This window comes from Salmo trutta, chromosome 15 (assembly GCF_901001165.1).
Source record: "Salmo trutta chromosome 15, fSalTru1.1, whole genome shotgun sequence".
In the NCBI taxonomy this organism is placed as follows: domain Eukaryota; kingdom Metazoa; phylum Chordata; class Actinopteri; order Salmoniformes; family Salmonidae; genus Salmo; species Salmo trutta.
In genome coordinates, this window is record NC_042971.1 from 47,235,491 (window position 1) to 47,249,941 (window position 14,451).

Genomic DNA, 14,451 nt, shown 5'->3' on the forward strand with positions numbered 1-14,451 from the left:
ATCGTACAAATATGATAAAGGACAGTGGGCAGAAAGTACCTCAATCAGCATAATGCAGGTGGTCCTTGACTTCATCAGGAGGAACTCAGAGTACAACGTCACTCTGAAAGAAAAAGTCCATTAATGAATATATAAATATGACTTTTAACCCTGATGCAGAGCACAACTATAGGGAATACAAATAAGCACTGCATAGAACATTAGCTGTTATACTGGCAATGGGCAGCCTGGTATTAGTGAAAAATGATCAGTTACATTCAAACAAAATGTCCTACTTTAACAGTCAGCATTTCAATAACAAAAGGCCGTATATTTTCTGGTTCAGAATAATTGAGTCTGGAACCAGTTCTATAACTGACACGGGACTATAAATACACTTGTTTTGTTCCTGGTTGGAGCGTTATTGTTGCTCTGCTATCATCACAGATCTAACTGTCCCAAGAGAGAATGTGGATGTGCTACAATAACATTGTGTTCTGTTAATTCAGCCTGATCAGCTCCACTGCACATAACCACATAGGAAAGCTCGGGGTTCAACCCAGGAAAGCTCTGGGTTCAAGGCAGCAGAACTAACGCAGGTGAATTCATGTAGCAGGTTAGGAGAATTAGGTTCATGTTAGGAAAAGGGTTAGGGTTAGGCTTAGCTGCAACGCTACAGTTTGTCAACAACTGTTGTCCCCGGCGCGACCACTAGATAGAGCTGTTGTAAGCCTACCCCATCAAACCACAATGGTAGAAACGGAAACAAATCATCATTATCATAACCAACGGAGGCTTATTGAACCTTTATTTAACTTTTATTGAACCTTTATTTAACTAGACAAGTCAGTTAAGAACAAATTCTTATTTACATTGACGACCTACACCGGCCAAACTCGGACGACGCCGGGCCAATTGTGCGCCGCCCTATGGGACTCCAAATCACGGCCGGTTGTGAAACAGCCTGGATTCGAACCAGGGGGTCTGTAGCGACACTTCTAGCACTGAGGTGCCAACAACCTGTGATCATAAAACGTGTTGTTGAGTTGGTTAAATCTGCTGGGGCATCTTGTATCTCAAATTACAGTCATCCAATAGGAATAAAGCCTGCCGGGAAGGTGAGGGAGGAGTTACATCTATTGTAAACAACTTTTTGGGAGAGGGAGGAACAAGAATGTAAAAGATAATTAACATAAAACCATTGGCCTCATACTGCTTAATTGTACCATTGTCATTATTATGCATTATGTTTACATACAGATTATACAACACCTTTTACAAATGGTACTTAGGATATGTACAGTACAGGAGGCTGGTGAGGGGAGGATGGCTCATAATAATGGCTGGAATGGAGTCAATGGAATTGAATGGTATCAAACATGGAAATGTGCTTGGTGTGTTTGATACTGTCCCAATTATTCCAATCCATTCCGGACTATTACTATGATCCCATCCTCTGATTTAAAGTGCCACCAGTCACCACTGGTACAGTACGGCTATGAAAATAAACACTTTGTTGTAATACCCTAGACTGACAGTAGACGGTGCTCTTGCGTCACACGTTTAATTCTAGTTCATCAGCACGGTGTGCATTGTGTGAATAAGTACAACAATGAAAAAGCTGCAATAAATCTGGCATCTGAAAGTATTTATTCTGAAAATGTTTACAGTTAGAGAAACACCTTGTAGGCACAGGAGTCTATTGTCAGTTTAAAACAGGTGAATCTGCTAAGGCTTTTAAATGTCTGTAAACCTTTACATAAATAATCTTAAATTAAAAATGTTTAGTATTTCTAAAATACATTAACATGTTAAAGTCCTCTATATTACAATATACAATTATTGTTGTAAGGCATGGCTTTAAGAGTCATGTTAGACAGTTTACACGGAGAAAAGTAAATAAATACAAATGAACAAAACAGGAAACGCTGAGATAACGCCTGCCTAGCAGGACTTTAGTACTACAAATAAACTACAATACCAGAGTCAAATCTGGTACCAAAAAATGATTGTTTGCATAAGCTAGTAAAGACTTTAACTCCACAAGAAATAGATGACAGATGAGTTTCCCCGACAACCTTTTACATATCTTCACAGAAGACAACCTTCACAACATTGACTCCAGCTCTTGTAAATATAAAGTAGCATTGCATTTTTACCTCTAAACCATCACACACACAAAAACACTGTATCCTCACCACTCTAAAAATCTGACAGGCCCAATCAAACACGTCTATGCTAGCTGATTTGGGTGCTTCTTAAGTGCTTTGGTGGAGAAACAGGAATCAGTTCAAAAAAATGTATCTGATTGACATGAAAGAGGCAAGACATCCTGTCAGGTGGGGGAATGTTCAGGATTCTCATACAGTAGGTGTGGGGACATGCAGGTTCAACAGTAGTGGTCTGTCTTGGTGTATATCAGTGTTTAATACACTGTATATCAGTGTTTCACAGTCAAAGTCAGAGCAGGGCGACGGCTTGGCCACCGGGCTCTGTGGTGGTGATGTACTGGAAGGGGACAGCAGGTGCCGGGTCCAGGGTGGTGTACAGCCCTGAAACCTGTAGGTCCACCAGGGGCTGTCCAGTGGTGGGGCCAGGCAGCTCACAGTCAGACAGGCACAGAGGAGAGTGGTTAAACATACTCTCAAGGCTGAAGCCCTCCTCTCTCACCCCCTCCCATAGGCTCCCTGAGAAACAGAAACAAACACATTATAACCCATTAAAACAGATCATTAACCAAATCATCCTTGGATTAAAACAGTTATGTTCAAGACTATCTGATTTGATAAAGGTGTTCAACAAATATGCCATTTTAATTTTAAACATACAGTAACATCCCTCCGATATTCATAATAACCCACCGGCGAACTCCATGATACTAGGGTCCAGAGCGTCCACATCTGCTGTGATGTCAGGGTGGAGGCTGTACAGACTGTGGCTGTTGGCTTGTCTGCAGGGCTGCTGCTGGATGAAGGGGGTGTGGGAGTAGTCTGGGACAGCGTGGAGGGGAGGGGTCCGGGCGGTTACAGGGGAACTGGGGTCTACTAGCAGAGTGGGATTCTGGGCCTGGAGGTGGAAGGGGAGGGATGCCTGCAGAAGCCCAGACAGAGGGGAACCACAGGGGCTAGAGGGGAGACACGTCATCCTGGGGTCACAAGGGTTCCTCTGACAGCCGTCCGGTCGGTCTGTGATCAGCCTGTCCAGCTCATCTGAGAGACATGAACATTAGCAGTAAACAATGAGTTTACACTGAGTGTACAAAACATTAGGAACACCTGCTCTTTACATTTACATTTTACACTTTACATGACATAGACTGACCAGCTGAATCCAGGTGAAAGATATGATCCCTTATTGATGTCACTTGTTAAATCCACTTCAATCAGTGTAGATGAAGGCGAGGAGACGGGTTAAAGAAGGATTTTTAAGCCTTGAGAATTGAGATATTGTGTATGTGTGACATTCAGAGGGTGAATGGGCTAAACAAAAGATTAAAGTGCCTTTGAATGGGGCATGGTAGTAGGTGCCAGGCGCACATGTGTGTGTGTCAAAAACTGCAACGCAGCTGGGTTTTACACGCTCAGCCGTTTCCCGTGTGTATCAAGAATGGTCCACCACCCAAAGGACATCCAGCCAACTTGACACAACTGTGGGAAGCATTGGAGTCAACATGGGACAGCATCCCTGTGGGTTTCTTTTGACACCATGTAGAGTCCATGCCCCATCGAATTGAGGCTGCTCTTAGGGCAAAAGGGGGTGCAACTCAATATTAGGAAGGTGTCATTAATGTTTTGTACACTCAGTGTACATAAGCAATATGTGCTGTTTGTTCATTAGAATGGCTAATTGCCACAATATGGCTAGTCTTTTCTCGTCTGCTCTACCATCCTCACCTGGGTTGGCCATGCTGCGGCGGATGGCAGTCAGGTCCTTGCGTTTCCACTTCTGCATCTCTTCCTCCATCTTGTTGATCTTGGCTGGGTTGAGGGCCCACAGACAGCCCTTACGAGTGGAGGAGGAGCCTCCCTGCTTGTTCTCTTCCTTTTGAAAGCACTTGTTCAGAGACAGGTTGTGTCTCACAGAGTTCTTCCAGCCGTCAGGCGCCGTCTGTAAGGCAGACCATCAGTTAAACACATACTGATAATATACATTGTTGCCGATGTTCCCAAACTCCATGAGCCCAGATAATCATGTGTGTAAAGAGGCATCTCCCTGCTCCTCACCTTGAAGTAAGGGAAGTGCTCCTTCATGAAGCCGTAGATCTCACTGACAGGGAGGCTGCCTGTCCGGCTGTTCTTCAGAGCCATAGCAATCAGGCAGCTGGTGAAAACAGTCAAATATCATCCATTTTCATTTTTGCTCAGTTCCAATTGTGTCTTCTTTTTTGATAGTCCCTTTACGAACTGTGTTAAAACTGTACCGATTAAATGTCAGTGTAAACTGACCAAGTTAATGTGTTAGTGTGTCCTACCTGTAGGAGTAGATAGGTTTGGGGAAGGAATTAGGTTGTTGTAGGAGATCCTGGTTGCTGTGGGGATTGCTGATGCTCATGCCTGCTGCTTGCTGCTCATACAGGTTTTGGCTATGGTAGGAGGGGCTGTTATACAGGCTGCTGGGGGAATGCTGGGAAAAATGAAACCAATAAACTTATTAGGCCCTCCTTGCATTAATTACGAGTTATAGAGAGATACAGAGAAATACTATATACATCACTCTGTCATAAACTCTTATGTTCATAAGAGTTCAGAAACATTTCTTAACATTTCTGTGGATGTTACCTGTTGGACAGCCTGAGCTGGGCTGTAGGCCTGCAGGGGGGAGTGGTAGTAGTCGGCTGGGGAGGACTGGTATTCTGAGCCAGGCATACCACTTCCTGGGTACCCTCCTGTCATCTGAAAGATAAAGACATATGACGGGAAGAACATGGATGATTAAAAATAACAAAGACAAATACAAAACAAAAACTAAAGGTTTTGGAGTACTTACATTTCCATTTTGATTGTTGAGGTAGTTCATTCCAATATAACTGTTCTGCATGTTGCTTTGGGGAGGGACAATGGTGTCATGTCCTAGTGCTGTATTCATGTTTCTGTGCTGGTCTGAACCTGGGTGAAGCTCCAGTGGGCTGCTCTGGGCTTCTGTGTTGTTGAAGGCCAGTCTGCCTGTGGCCATATGCTGCAGCCTGTGTACGTCCACAGTGGTGAGCCAGGATAGAGACTGCAGGTCCCCTGGCAGCTCCTCACTCTGCTGGGACAGCTCAGTGGTCAGCAGCCTGATCGACAGACAAAGGAGCTGCTTAACATCTACTGTAAGGGAGCTGAGTTACCCCTGCAGCCCTCAGTTTATAGAAAAGTCACAGACTGAAACTTCATTCATGGATTCCATGTTTCGTCACAATATTGTTTTGAATGTTCATTTTAGGACTGATTCCCAGCTGAGCATTCTACTCAATGCAGTGACAATAGGTGCTGATGAAGACTTTGTGTAAAGTGCATTACCATGTCTTGGAAGCATGATGACATTAGAAAAGGAGTCAAGATTTGTTAGTAGGACAAGCTTTGTCATATATGCTACGTCGCCAGATTGACTTTAGATGCAGTATAACTTTAATTTGCTATCTAAGATTGAGGGGAGAGCACCGACATTTGAGCTAGCTAATGTTAGCATTGCTAGCTATTTCTGTCAAACCTTGCTAGTTCATGGCCAGCAACATTACCATCTCTCTAAAGTAAACTTGATGACAACATAATGATGGCAAAGTTGTTTTCTACTAATTATGTGTCTACTTTAGCAATGTCATTGTATTTCCAGTCCACTATAGTGTAATTTAGACGAAACATTCACTAGCCCCCCGTTCAGAAAGACTGAGCATTAACCTTCAGTCGGACATCAATATGCTGCGGCATCCGTAGAATGTTGATAACAATGGCAACGACACGACCGAGTGACAAAGGTGCAACCCATGAATAGCATGTTTAATCTGATTGAGTTTCTTTTCGGACAGTTTTACAAACTTTATTTGCACAAATTACCCTTTTATTTCAATGACGATGCTCCTTTCCAGTTCCAGACACTCAAAAATAATGTAATGTTACATCCGGTGCCCACTGCTCCATTTAATCAATTAAATGTATTTATAAAGCCCTTCTTACATCAGCTGATGTCACAAAGAGCTATACAGAAACCCAGCCTAAAACCCCAAACAGCAAGCAATACAGATGTTGAAGCACAGTGGCTAGGAAAAACTCCCTAGAAAGGCAGGAACCTAAGAAGAAACCTAGAGAGGAACCAGGCTCTGAGGGGTGGCCAGTCCTCTTCTGGCTGTGCCGAGTGGAGATTATAACAGTACATGGCCAAGATGTTCAAACGATCATAAATGACCAGCAGGGTCTAATAATAATAATCACACTGGTTGTAGAGGGTGCAACAGGTCAGCACCTCAGGAGTAAATATCAGTTGGATTTTCATAGCCGATCATTCAGAGTTAGAGACAGCAGGTGTGGTAGAGAGAGAGAGAGAGAGTCAAAAACAGCAGGGCTGGTGAACAGGTCAGGGTTCCATAGCCGCAGCAGCAGCATGACCGGCGCGCTTGCCCGCGCGGTTTGATGAGCTGCAGCGGGAAGGTGGTCGAGGAGGCGCGGAGAGGAGAGGCAGTAACGAGCAGCAGCATGACCAGGTGGACTGGGCTGAATCACAAATACACAGGGGCACCCCCACAATATTCAAAGTGTGGAGTAGGGTCGGGTACACTGTGCACATTGTCTGCAACAGTTGGTCTGGCCACTGAATAATGATTAGTTATTCAAGCGACAGTCCCCAGCCCTGTGGCACGTGGCTCTATTGTTTCTAGAGGGCTGTTCCCTACACTCTACCCCCAAGATGACCAGAGCCTGCATTAATCTGATTGAGTAACAGCTAATTGACAAGGGAGTTAAACGAGAACCATCTGCCTCTCTGTCAACACCAGACCCTCTGCACTACAGCCAACCACTCTAGTGCAGGAGAGCCTGGAAAGCAGGCTTAATGCTGTTGACTAAAGCATTTTTTTGTTGTATAAAATGACATCAGTCTGGCCTTACATTTGGTTAGCTTAGTTCACAATAGTTAGTCTTTTACTGGGAATCTTCTTTTTCACAGTTACAAACTTAACATTTGAGCTCCACCCACACATTGTAATCAGTAGGCAGATTGGGTGAGTTCATTTTGCATGGCTTGGTGCCCCGGGTGGGTGGAGTTTACACATTTTAGACCATTCCATTGGTCCTTAAATGAGATCTCCACCCACCTGGTGAACTTGGCAATGCAAAAATGAACTGGCCCATTCTTATGTTTCCTCAGATGATAAAAACAAAGTGTTGCTTGGAGACCCTGTGTGGTCAATGTCATGCCCACAAACCAGAAAGGGAATGGTTAACTATTAGTTCTATAATGTAAAAACCCAGTCTATAAACTGTAGTAGGCCATACAATTACAAGTTTGATTGAGGTTAATTTGACAGTCAGGTTTTGGTCAATGTCTTGAATTAACTCCATTGTAAGTAGGCTAAAGACTGAAGAGCTGATCTGGTTTTCAATCAATGAGCCATAGGCTATAAGTTAAGAAACTAGTTAAGAAACATAAGAAATTAGCCTACAGTGAGAACATTACAATAAAGTTACATTACTGTGGGAACAGAATATCCAGCATGAAAAAAATCACTGTAGTTTATTCAATTACAATTTGGCTGAAAGAAATCTCCAAACTTGGTTGCTTCAAAAGTAACTTCACATAAAATCTGAAATAACACAAACCTTTTTGAGGAAAACATCCATGTAACAGTGCCACAAAGAATAGCCCTCAATTCAGATTAGCACAAAATAATGATTCCTTCTGAAGTAAAAATCCCTTCTTCACTGTCAACAATGTCGCTAGGGGAACTCCAAATAAACACAATGAGAAGGCTATAGACAAGCAGGTTCAGTGCACTGAGCAATTATGTCACTGAGGTAGCTAAGCTCTGATTGACAGGAGAAACGTTGTTTACTCTCTTTACTCTCTCTGCTGTAGGAAGAAGTGTTCGACGTGTGAACGATGTGTCCACCACCTTTGCTTACCAGTACAAATTAGACAGGCAGTCAAGCAAGTCCTCCCCCAAGGGTTTCTACAAGCAGTGTCCCCTTGTTAGCTATTTTGAGGCCACCCCTCCCAAGTCCCCAGCACCAGACACCCAGGGATAGATCCCCCCCTTGCCCCAACAGTGGGACAGAAAACAGAGCTGATGGGCTCTGACATATCTATTCAGACCTAAAATGATTAATTGTAATGTTTTTTTTGTGTGCATATTTTCGGACACACACACACTGAGAGAGAGAGAAGCAGGGGAGTGAGAGAGAGTGTGAAAGTTAGATATAACGTTATATATATATATATATATATACAGATAGAGAGAGAGACTTGAAGGTTTGCCTGCCAAGCTTTTCAGAGTTAATTCAGACCCGTGACAGCCTGGTGAAGTATCATTATCTAGCTTTACATGACATCCTGTGATGAGGTGTGATGAATGATTAACGTTAACGTTACTTTCTGAATTTATGAAAATCGCTGTCATGCTGGCGCGGTGGTATCATCTGGCGCGATGGTATCATCTCCTACAAAATAAATAGTCGGTTAGCTAACCTTAGTTGACAAACCTGGCACACTGCCAGCCAACAGCTAGGTAGCTAACCACAGTGACAATGCTAGCTTTACATTTACACAAGTAGCTACGTAGCTGTTTCAACTAACGTTAGTTACCAGACCCATACCTGACTGTCTAACTAGCTAGCTACAGTAGCTCGTTTCAACCGAGCTCCAAATGCTAGTATGATAAATGTATTTACTTTGACAGCTAACTTAGCTAGCTAGACATCCGACACGTTATATGAAATGTAAAAACAACTATGTAAACAACCCCTTGCTAACCTGTTCTGAACGAATCAACGCTGAGTTTGAGTCCATTCATTAACCTTCCAAACCGTTTTTAAACTCTCTCTTCTGTCACCGACTGCCTGTCCAGTGTGTCCACTGCACTCTGGCAAGGAGCTGTTCATCAGCACCACTGTGTGGTTCCAATTTTGATCCGGCGCGCTTGCCCGCGCGGTTTGATGAGCTGCAGCGGGAAGGTGGTGAGGAGGCGCGGAGAGGAGAGGCAGTAACGTCAGTTCTCAGGCTCAATGATAGCAGTGGAATAAACACCAGTGAAAGCAGACAACAACATAGACATGTGGGAATGATGGTCATTTTAAGGGATTAAACCGTTTGTAGACTGCGGGAATTATGGTAATTTTAAGGGAAGGGCATTAAACAGTTTGTAGACTGCAAATTGACCGCAAGAAGCCCAAACAGATATCATGTTGGACTAAAACATAATAATTTCAAACACTGCTTCCGTTCGTATACGATCACGTGTCTCTCTGTTATGGATGTGATTGGGAATACTTGGGAACAGATTTCACTTGGAGCTGATTTCCTGGTGTTTCATTTTTTTGCTGAGAAAACCTGGGGGGCCAAATAAAACCACCTGCTAGCCAAATTCAGTTGGGGAACCCTGGCCTAGGCCCTCCTCTCGAATCCCTGTATTTGAATACTTTGTGCATTGTCAATTAATGGAATGCGCATTCCTCCCCTTCCAAACAACTATTACAAGTACATCAGAACAACCATTTCCCATAAGTTAATAATTCCAACACACTCTGAGTTGTGCAACTAGCCCCTCCCCTCCACCTGACATAGGCTTACTTTTGGAACAGAGATGACATGTTATCAACAGCAGCCAGCAGAACATGATTAGGCAACTGTATATTGTGTGGATCATTATCAGTCTGATGTAGCCTATATGGTAACCTTAAGCTTACTTTCAATAGTTCCAGCCAGAGAGAAGTGTTAGAATGACAGTGTATGCCTTTTTACTACCCAGAGTATGATTCTATGTATATTGCAATAATATTTTATCAAATTGGGGATTTGTCTTGTCTGCTAGGCATTCTGTCTAGTCCTCTCTGCAGAACATTACAGGGGGGAAAAAACAGAAGAAGAAAATTAGGACACCATGACAGCCAGTTTGCAAGGGCTGTTGCATTATGGGATGTCCATAAATCCAGGCGCTATAGGTAAGGATGTGTGTCCTAATGTAACATTTATGGAGCATTTATGGAGCAAGTGGGATCCTTGTATCAGGATCCCACTTCTCAGCAAGCATCCCTTAACACACAGCTGAGCTGCCCTTCTCCTTCTCTGTCCTATCCAGATCTGATTCAGCTTCTATCGACCTGGACTGGACTGGTCAGAACAACCTGACCAGAAGAACGCTCACATTATATAAAACCATGTACAGTTGAAGTCGGAAGTGTACATACACCTTAGCCAAATACATTTAAACTTTTTCACAATTCCTGACATTTAATTCTAGTAAACATTCCCTGTTTTAGGTCAGTTAGGATCACCACTTTATTTTAAGAATGTGAAATGTCAGAATAATAGTAGAAGGAATTACTGTTTTCAGCTTTTATTTCTTTCATCACATTCCCAGTGGGTCAGAAGTTTACATACACTCAATTAGTATTTGGTAGCATTGCCTTTAAATTGTTTAACTTGGGTCAAACGTTTCAGGTAGCCTTCCACAAGTTCCAGAATAAGTTGGGTGAATTTTAGCCCATTCCTCCTGACAGAGCTGGTGTAACTGAGTCAGGTTTGTAGGCCTCCTTGGTCGCACACGCTTTTTCAGTTCTGCCCACAGATTTTCTATAGGATTGCGGTCAGGACTTTGTGATGGCCACTCCAATACCTTGACTTTGTTGTCCTTAAGCCATTTTGCCACGACTTTGGAAGTATGCTTGGGGTCATTGTCCATTTGGAAGACCCATTTGCGACCAAGCTTTAACTTCCTGACTGATGTCTTGAGATGTTGCTTCAATATATCCACATAATTTCCCTCCATCATGATGCCATCTATTTTTTGAAGTGCACCAGTCCCTCCTGCAGCAAAGCACCCCCACAACATGATGCTGCCACCCCCGTGCTTCACGGTTGGGATGGTGTTCTTCGGCTTGCAAGTCTCCCCCTTTTTCCTCCAAAAATAATGATGGTCATTATGGCCAAACAGTTCTATTTTTGTTTCATCAGACCAGAGGACATTTCTCCAAAAAGTATGATCTTTGTCCCGATGTGCAGTTGCAAACCGTAGTCTGGCTTTTTTATGGCGGTTTTGGAGCTGTGGCTTCTTCCTTGCTGAGCGGCCTTTCAGGTTATGTCGATATAGGACTCGTTTTACTGTGGATATAGATACTTTTGTACCTGTTTCCTCCAGCATCTTCACAAGGTCCTTTGCTGTTGTTCTGGGATTGATTTGCAATTTTCGCACCAAAGTACGTTAATCTCTAGGAGACAGAACGCGTCTCCTTCCTGAGCGGTAACCATTTGCTTTCTGGCAACCGTTCTTTTTGCACTTTGTAAATTGTTTACTTTGTGCTGTCGAGTAAAGTACGTTGTTTCACTCATCTCTGCTCTCCATCTCTGCTCTCCTGCGCCTGACTTTATACACCAGCTACACCCCAGCTTTATACACCAGCTACACCAACCTGACAGAATCACACACCAAACCATATGGAGTCAGCAGGAGTAGACACCCCCCTATTAGGGGTCGAGGAGCGCGTCCAGCAGCATGCAGCCATACTACAACATCTCGGCACCGCCATGGATCGCGTCCTGCAGAATATGGATTGTTGGGAGAGAAGAGGAGTTCCTCCAGCGCCTCCACCAGCACCACCAAGGGCACCACTACTCCCCCCTCCTTCACCCATTCCCAGTGCGATTCAGCTCGCTTTTCAGAGGGAGTATGATGGGAAGACTGCGGGATGTCAGGGGTTCCTACTCCATCTGGAGCTCTACCTGGCAACCGTCCACCCGGCTCATTCGGGCCGTGAGTTCCTGTCCGCCCTCGTTTCCAGTCTCTCAGGGAAAGCCCTGGATTGGGCCAACGCCGTATGGGAGGAAGGAGACGCGGTGTTGGACCAATTCGAGGATTTCACCCGCCGCTTCTGGGCAGTTTTCGAACGTCTCGTCCACCTTAGGCAGGGGACGAGGAGCGCACAGGAGTTCGCCTTGGACTTTTGGACCCTGGCCGCCGGTGCGGGATGGAACGACAGGGCCCTGATCGATCACTACCATTGTAGTTTACGTGAGGACGTTCGTTGGGAGTTGGCCTGCATGGACACCACTCTCACCTTTGACCAGCTGGTTGACCTGTCCATCCAGTTGGATAACCTGCTGGCTACCCGCGGACGTCCAGATTGGGGTCTGTCGATTCCATCCCCCAGCACCACTGCTCCTACGCCCATGGAGCTGGGTGGTGCTGCTATTACGGCGACCGGAGGAGGGGCCGGTCCATGCACCATCTGTGGCCGCAGATGGTGGTCACATGTTGCTCACATGTTTTTGTTAATTAATTTACCAGATTTTCCCCCGCATTCCCAGCATAAGGCACTCGTAGATTCAGGCGCAGCTGGGAATTTTATTGACAGATCATTTGCCCATAGTTTAGGGTTCCCCATTGTTCCTGTGGATATGCCCTTCCCTGTGCATGCCCTAGATAGTCGAGCATTAGGGTCAGGGCTAATTAGGGAGGCCACCGCTTCACTGGGCATGGTGACGCAGGAGGGTCTCTCTTCCTTATTGATTTTCCTGCGTTTCCCGTGGTGCTGGACCTACCCTGGTTGGCCTGTCATGACCCCACTATTTCGTGGCAACAGAGGGCTCTCACGGGGTCGTCACGAAAGTGCTCGGGGAGGTGTTTAGGGGATTCCGTCGGTGCTACTATGGTGGAAAGTCCAGACCAGGTCTCCACCGTGTGCATCCCCTCTGAATATGCTGATTTGGCTCTCGCCTTCTGTAAAAAGAAGGCGGCTCAATTACCACCCCATCGATGGGGGGATTGTGCAATAAATCTCCTGGTAGACGCCGCACTTCCCAGGAGTCACGTGTATCCCCTGTCGCAAGAGGAGACGGCGGCTATGGAAACATATGTTTCCGAATCTCTGGGGCAGGGGTACATTCGGCCCTCCACTTCACCTGCCTCCTTGAGTTTCTGTTTTGTGAAGAAGAAGGATGGAGGTCTGCGCCCGTGTATTGACTATCGAGGCATCAACCAAATCACTGTGAGGTACAGTTACCCGCTACCTCTCATAGCCAGTGCGATCAAGTCAATGCACGGGGCGCGCTTCTTCACAAAATTGGATCTCAGAAGCGCTTACAACCTGGTGCGTATCCGGGAGGGAGACGAGTGGAAGACGGCATTTAGGATCACCTCAGGGCACTATGAGTACCTCGTCATGCCGTACGGGTTGATGAATGCTCCATCAGTCTTCCAGGCCTTTGTAGACGAGACTTTCCGGGACCTGCACGAGCAGGGTGTAATGGTGTATATCAACGACATTCTGATATACTCCGCTACACGCACCGAGCTGGGCTTTTGGTCAGCTGAGGGCTCTGTTTACCTCGGCTCCCGTGCTGGCTCATCCGGATCCCTCTTTGGCGTTCATAGTGGAGGTGGACGCGTCCGAGGCTGGGATAGGAGCCGTGCTCTCTCAGGGCTCGGGTACGCCACCAAAGCTCCGCCCCTGTGCCTTCTTTTCGAAGAAGCTCAGCCCGGTGGAAAGAAACTATGAAGTGGGGGACCGGGAGTTGTTCGCTGTCGTCAAGGCCTTGAAGGCGTGGAGACATTGGCTTGAGGGGGCTAAACACCCTTTTCTCATCTGGACTGACCACCGCAATCTGGAGTACATCCGGGCGGCGAGGAGACTGAATCCTCGCCAGGCAAGGTGGGCCATGTTTTTTACCCGTTTTGTTTTCACCCTATCCTACAGACCAGGTTCCCAGAACGCGAAGGCAGCCGCACTGTCCCGGATGTATGACACAGAGGAGCGGCCCATGGATTACACTCCCATACTCCCGACCTCTTGCCTGGTGGCACCGGTAGTGTGGAAGCTGGACGCGGACATCAAGCGGGCGTTACGTACAGAGCCCACTCCCCTCCAATGTTCAGCTGGGCGTCTGTGCGTTCCGTCTGCTGTCTGCGACCGGCTGATCTATTGGGCCCATATGTCACCCTCCTCTGGTCATCCTGGTATCGGTCGGACGTTGCGCTGTCTGAGTGGGAAGTACTGGTGGCTTTACTTTTGCTAAGGATGTGAGGGTTTATGTTTCCTCCTGCTTGGTGTGCGCCCAGTGCAAGGCTCCTAGGCACCTGCCCAGAAGTAAGTTACAACCCTTACCCGTTCCACAACGGCCGTGGTCCTGTCATCTCCTCCCTTTGCCCGGTCTCCCTACGGCCCTACAGACTGCGGAGGCCCTGTTTACACACGTCTTCCAGCACTACGGGGTGCCTGTGGACATAGTATCTGATCGAGGTCCCCAGCTCACGTCAAGGGTTTGGAGGGCGTTCATGGAACGTCTGGGGGT

The 14,451-nt window shown here is 45.9% G+C and overlaps 1 protein-coding gene across 4 annotated transcripts; it reads right to left on the reverse strand.

Moving 5' to 3' along the window:
• Positions 1–1,612: 1,612 nt before the first annotated feature.
• Positions 1,613–9,120, reverse strand: LOC115149185 (forkhead box protein N4-like). Of its 4 annotated transcripts, XM_029691810.1 has the most exons (9): positions 8,920–9,120; positions 8,539–8,606; positions 4,966–5,251; positions 4,758–4,871; positions 4,451–4,602; positions 4,203–4,299; positions 3,873–4,086; positions 2,841–3,188; positions 1,613–2,666 (listed from the first exon to the last, which is right to left on the reverse strand). In XM_029691810.1, exons 1-9 carry the CDS (start codon positions 8,953–8,955, stop codon positions 2,440–2,442), a joined length of 1,542 nt encoding a protein of 513 aa, XP_029547670.1. In that variant the 5' UTR covers positions 8,956–9,120; the 3' UTR covers positions 1,613–2,439. The 4 variants fall into 4 exon arrangements, with proteins under 4 accessions (XP_029547670.1, XP_029547672.1, XP_029547673.1 ...); XM_029691812.1 differs by lacking the exon at positions 8,539–8,606; XM_029691813.1 differs by lacking the exons at positions 8,539–8,606; positions 8,920–9,120 and adding an exon at positions 8,073–8,253.
• Between the last annotated feature and the right edge of the window lie 5,331 nt (positions 9,121–14,451).

Bases quoted from the DNA above. Each gene is read 5' to 3' on its own strand.
- LOC115149185 (XM_029691810.1), bottom strand. From the start codon at position 8,955: ATGGACTCAAACTCAGCGTTGATTCGTTCAGAACAG. The intron at 4,872-4,965 runs GTAAGTACTCCA...TTTATCTTTCAG, and splicing joins TCAACAATCAAAATGGAAAT to ATGACAGGAGGGTACCCAGG. The intron at 4,603-4,757 runs GTAACATCCACA...CATTTTTCCCAG, and splicing joins CAGCTCAGGCTGTCCAACAG to CATTCCCCCAGCAGCCTGTA.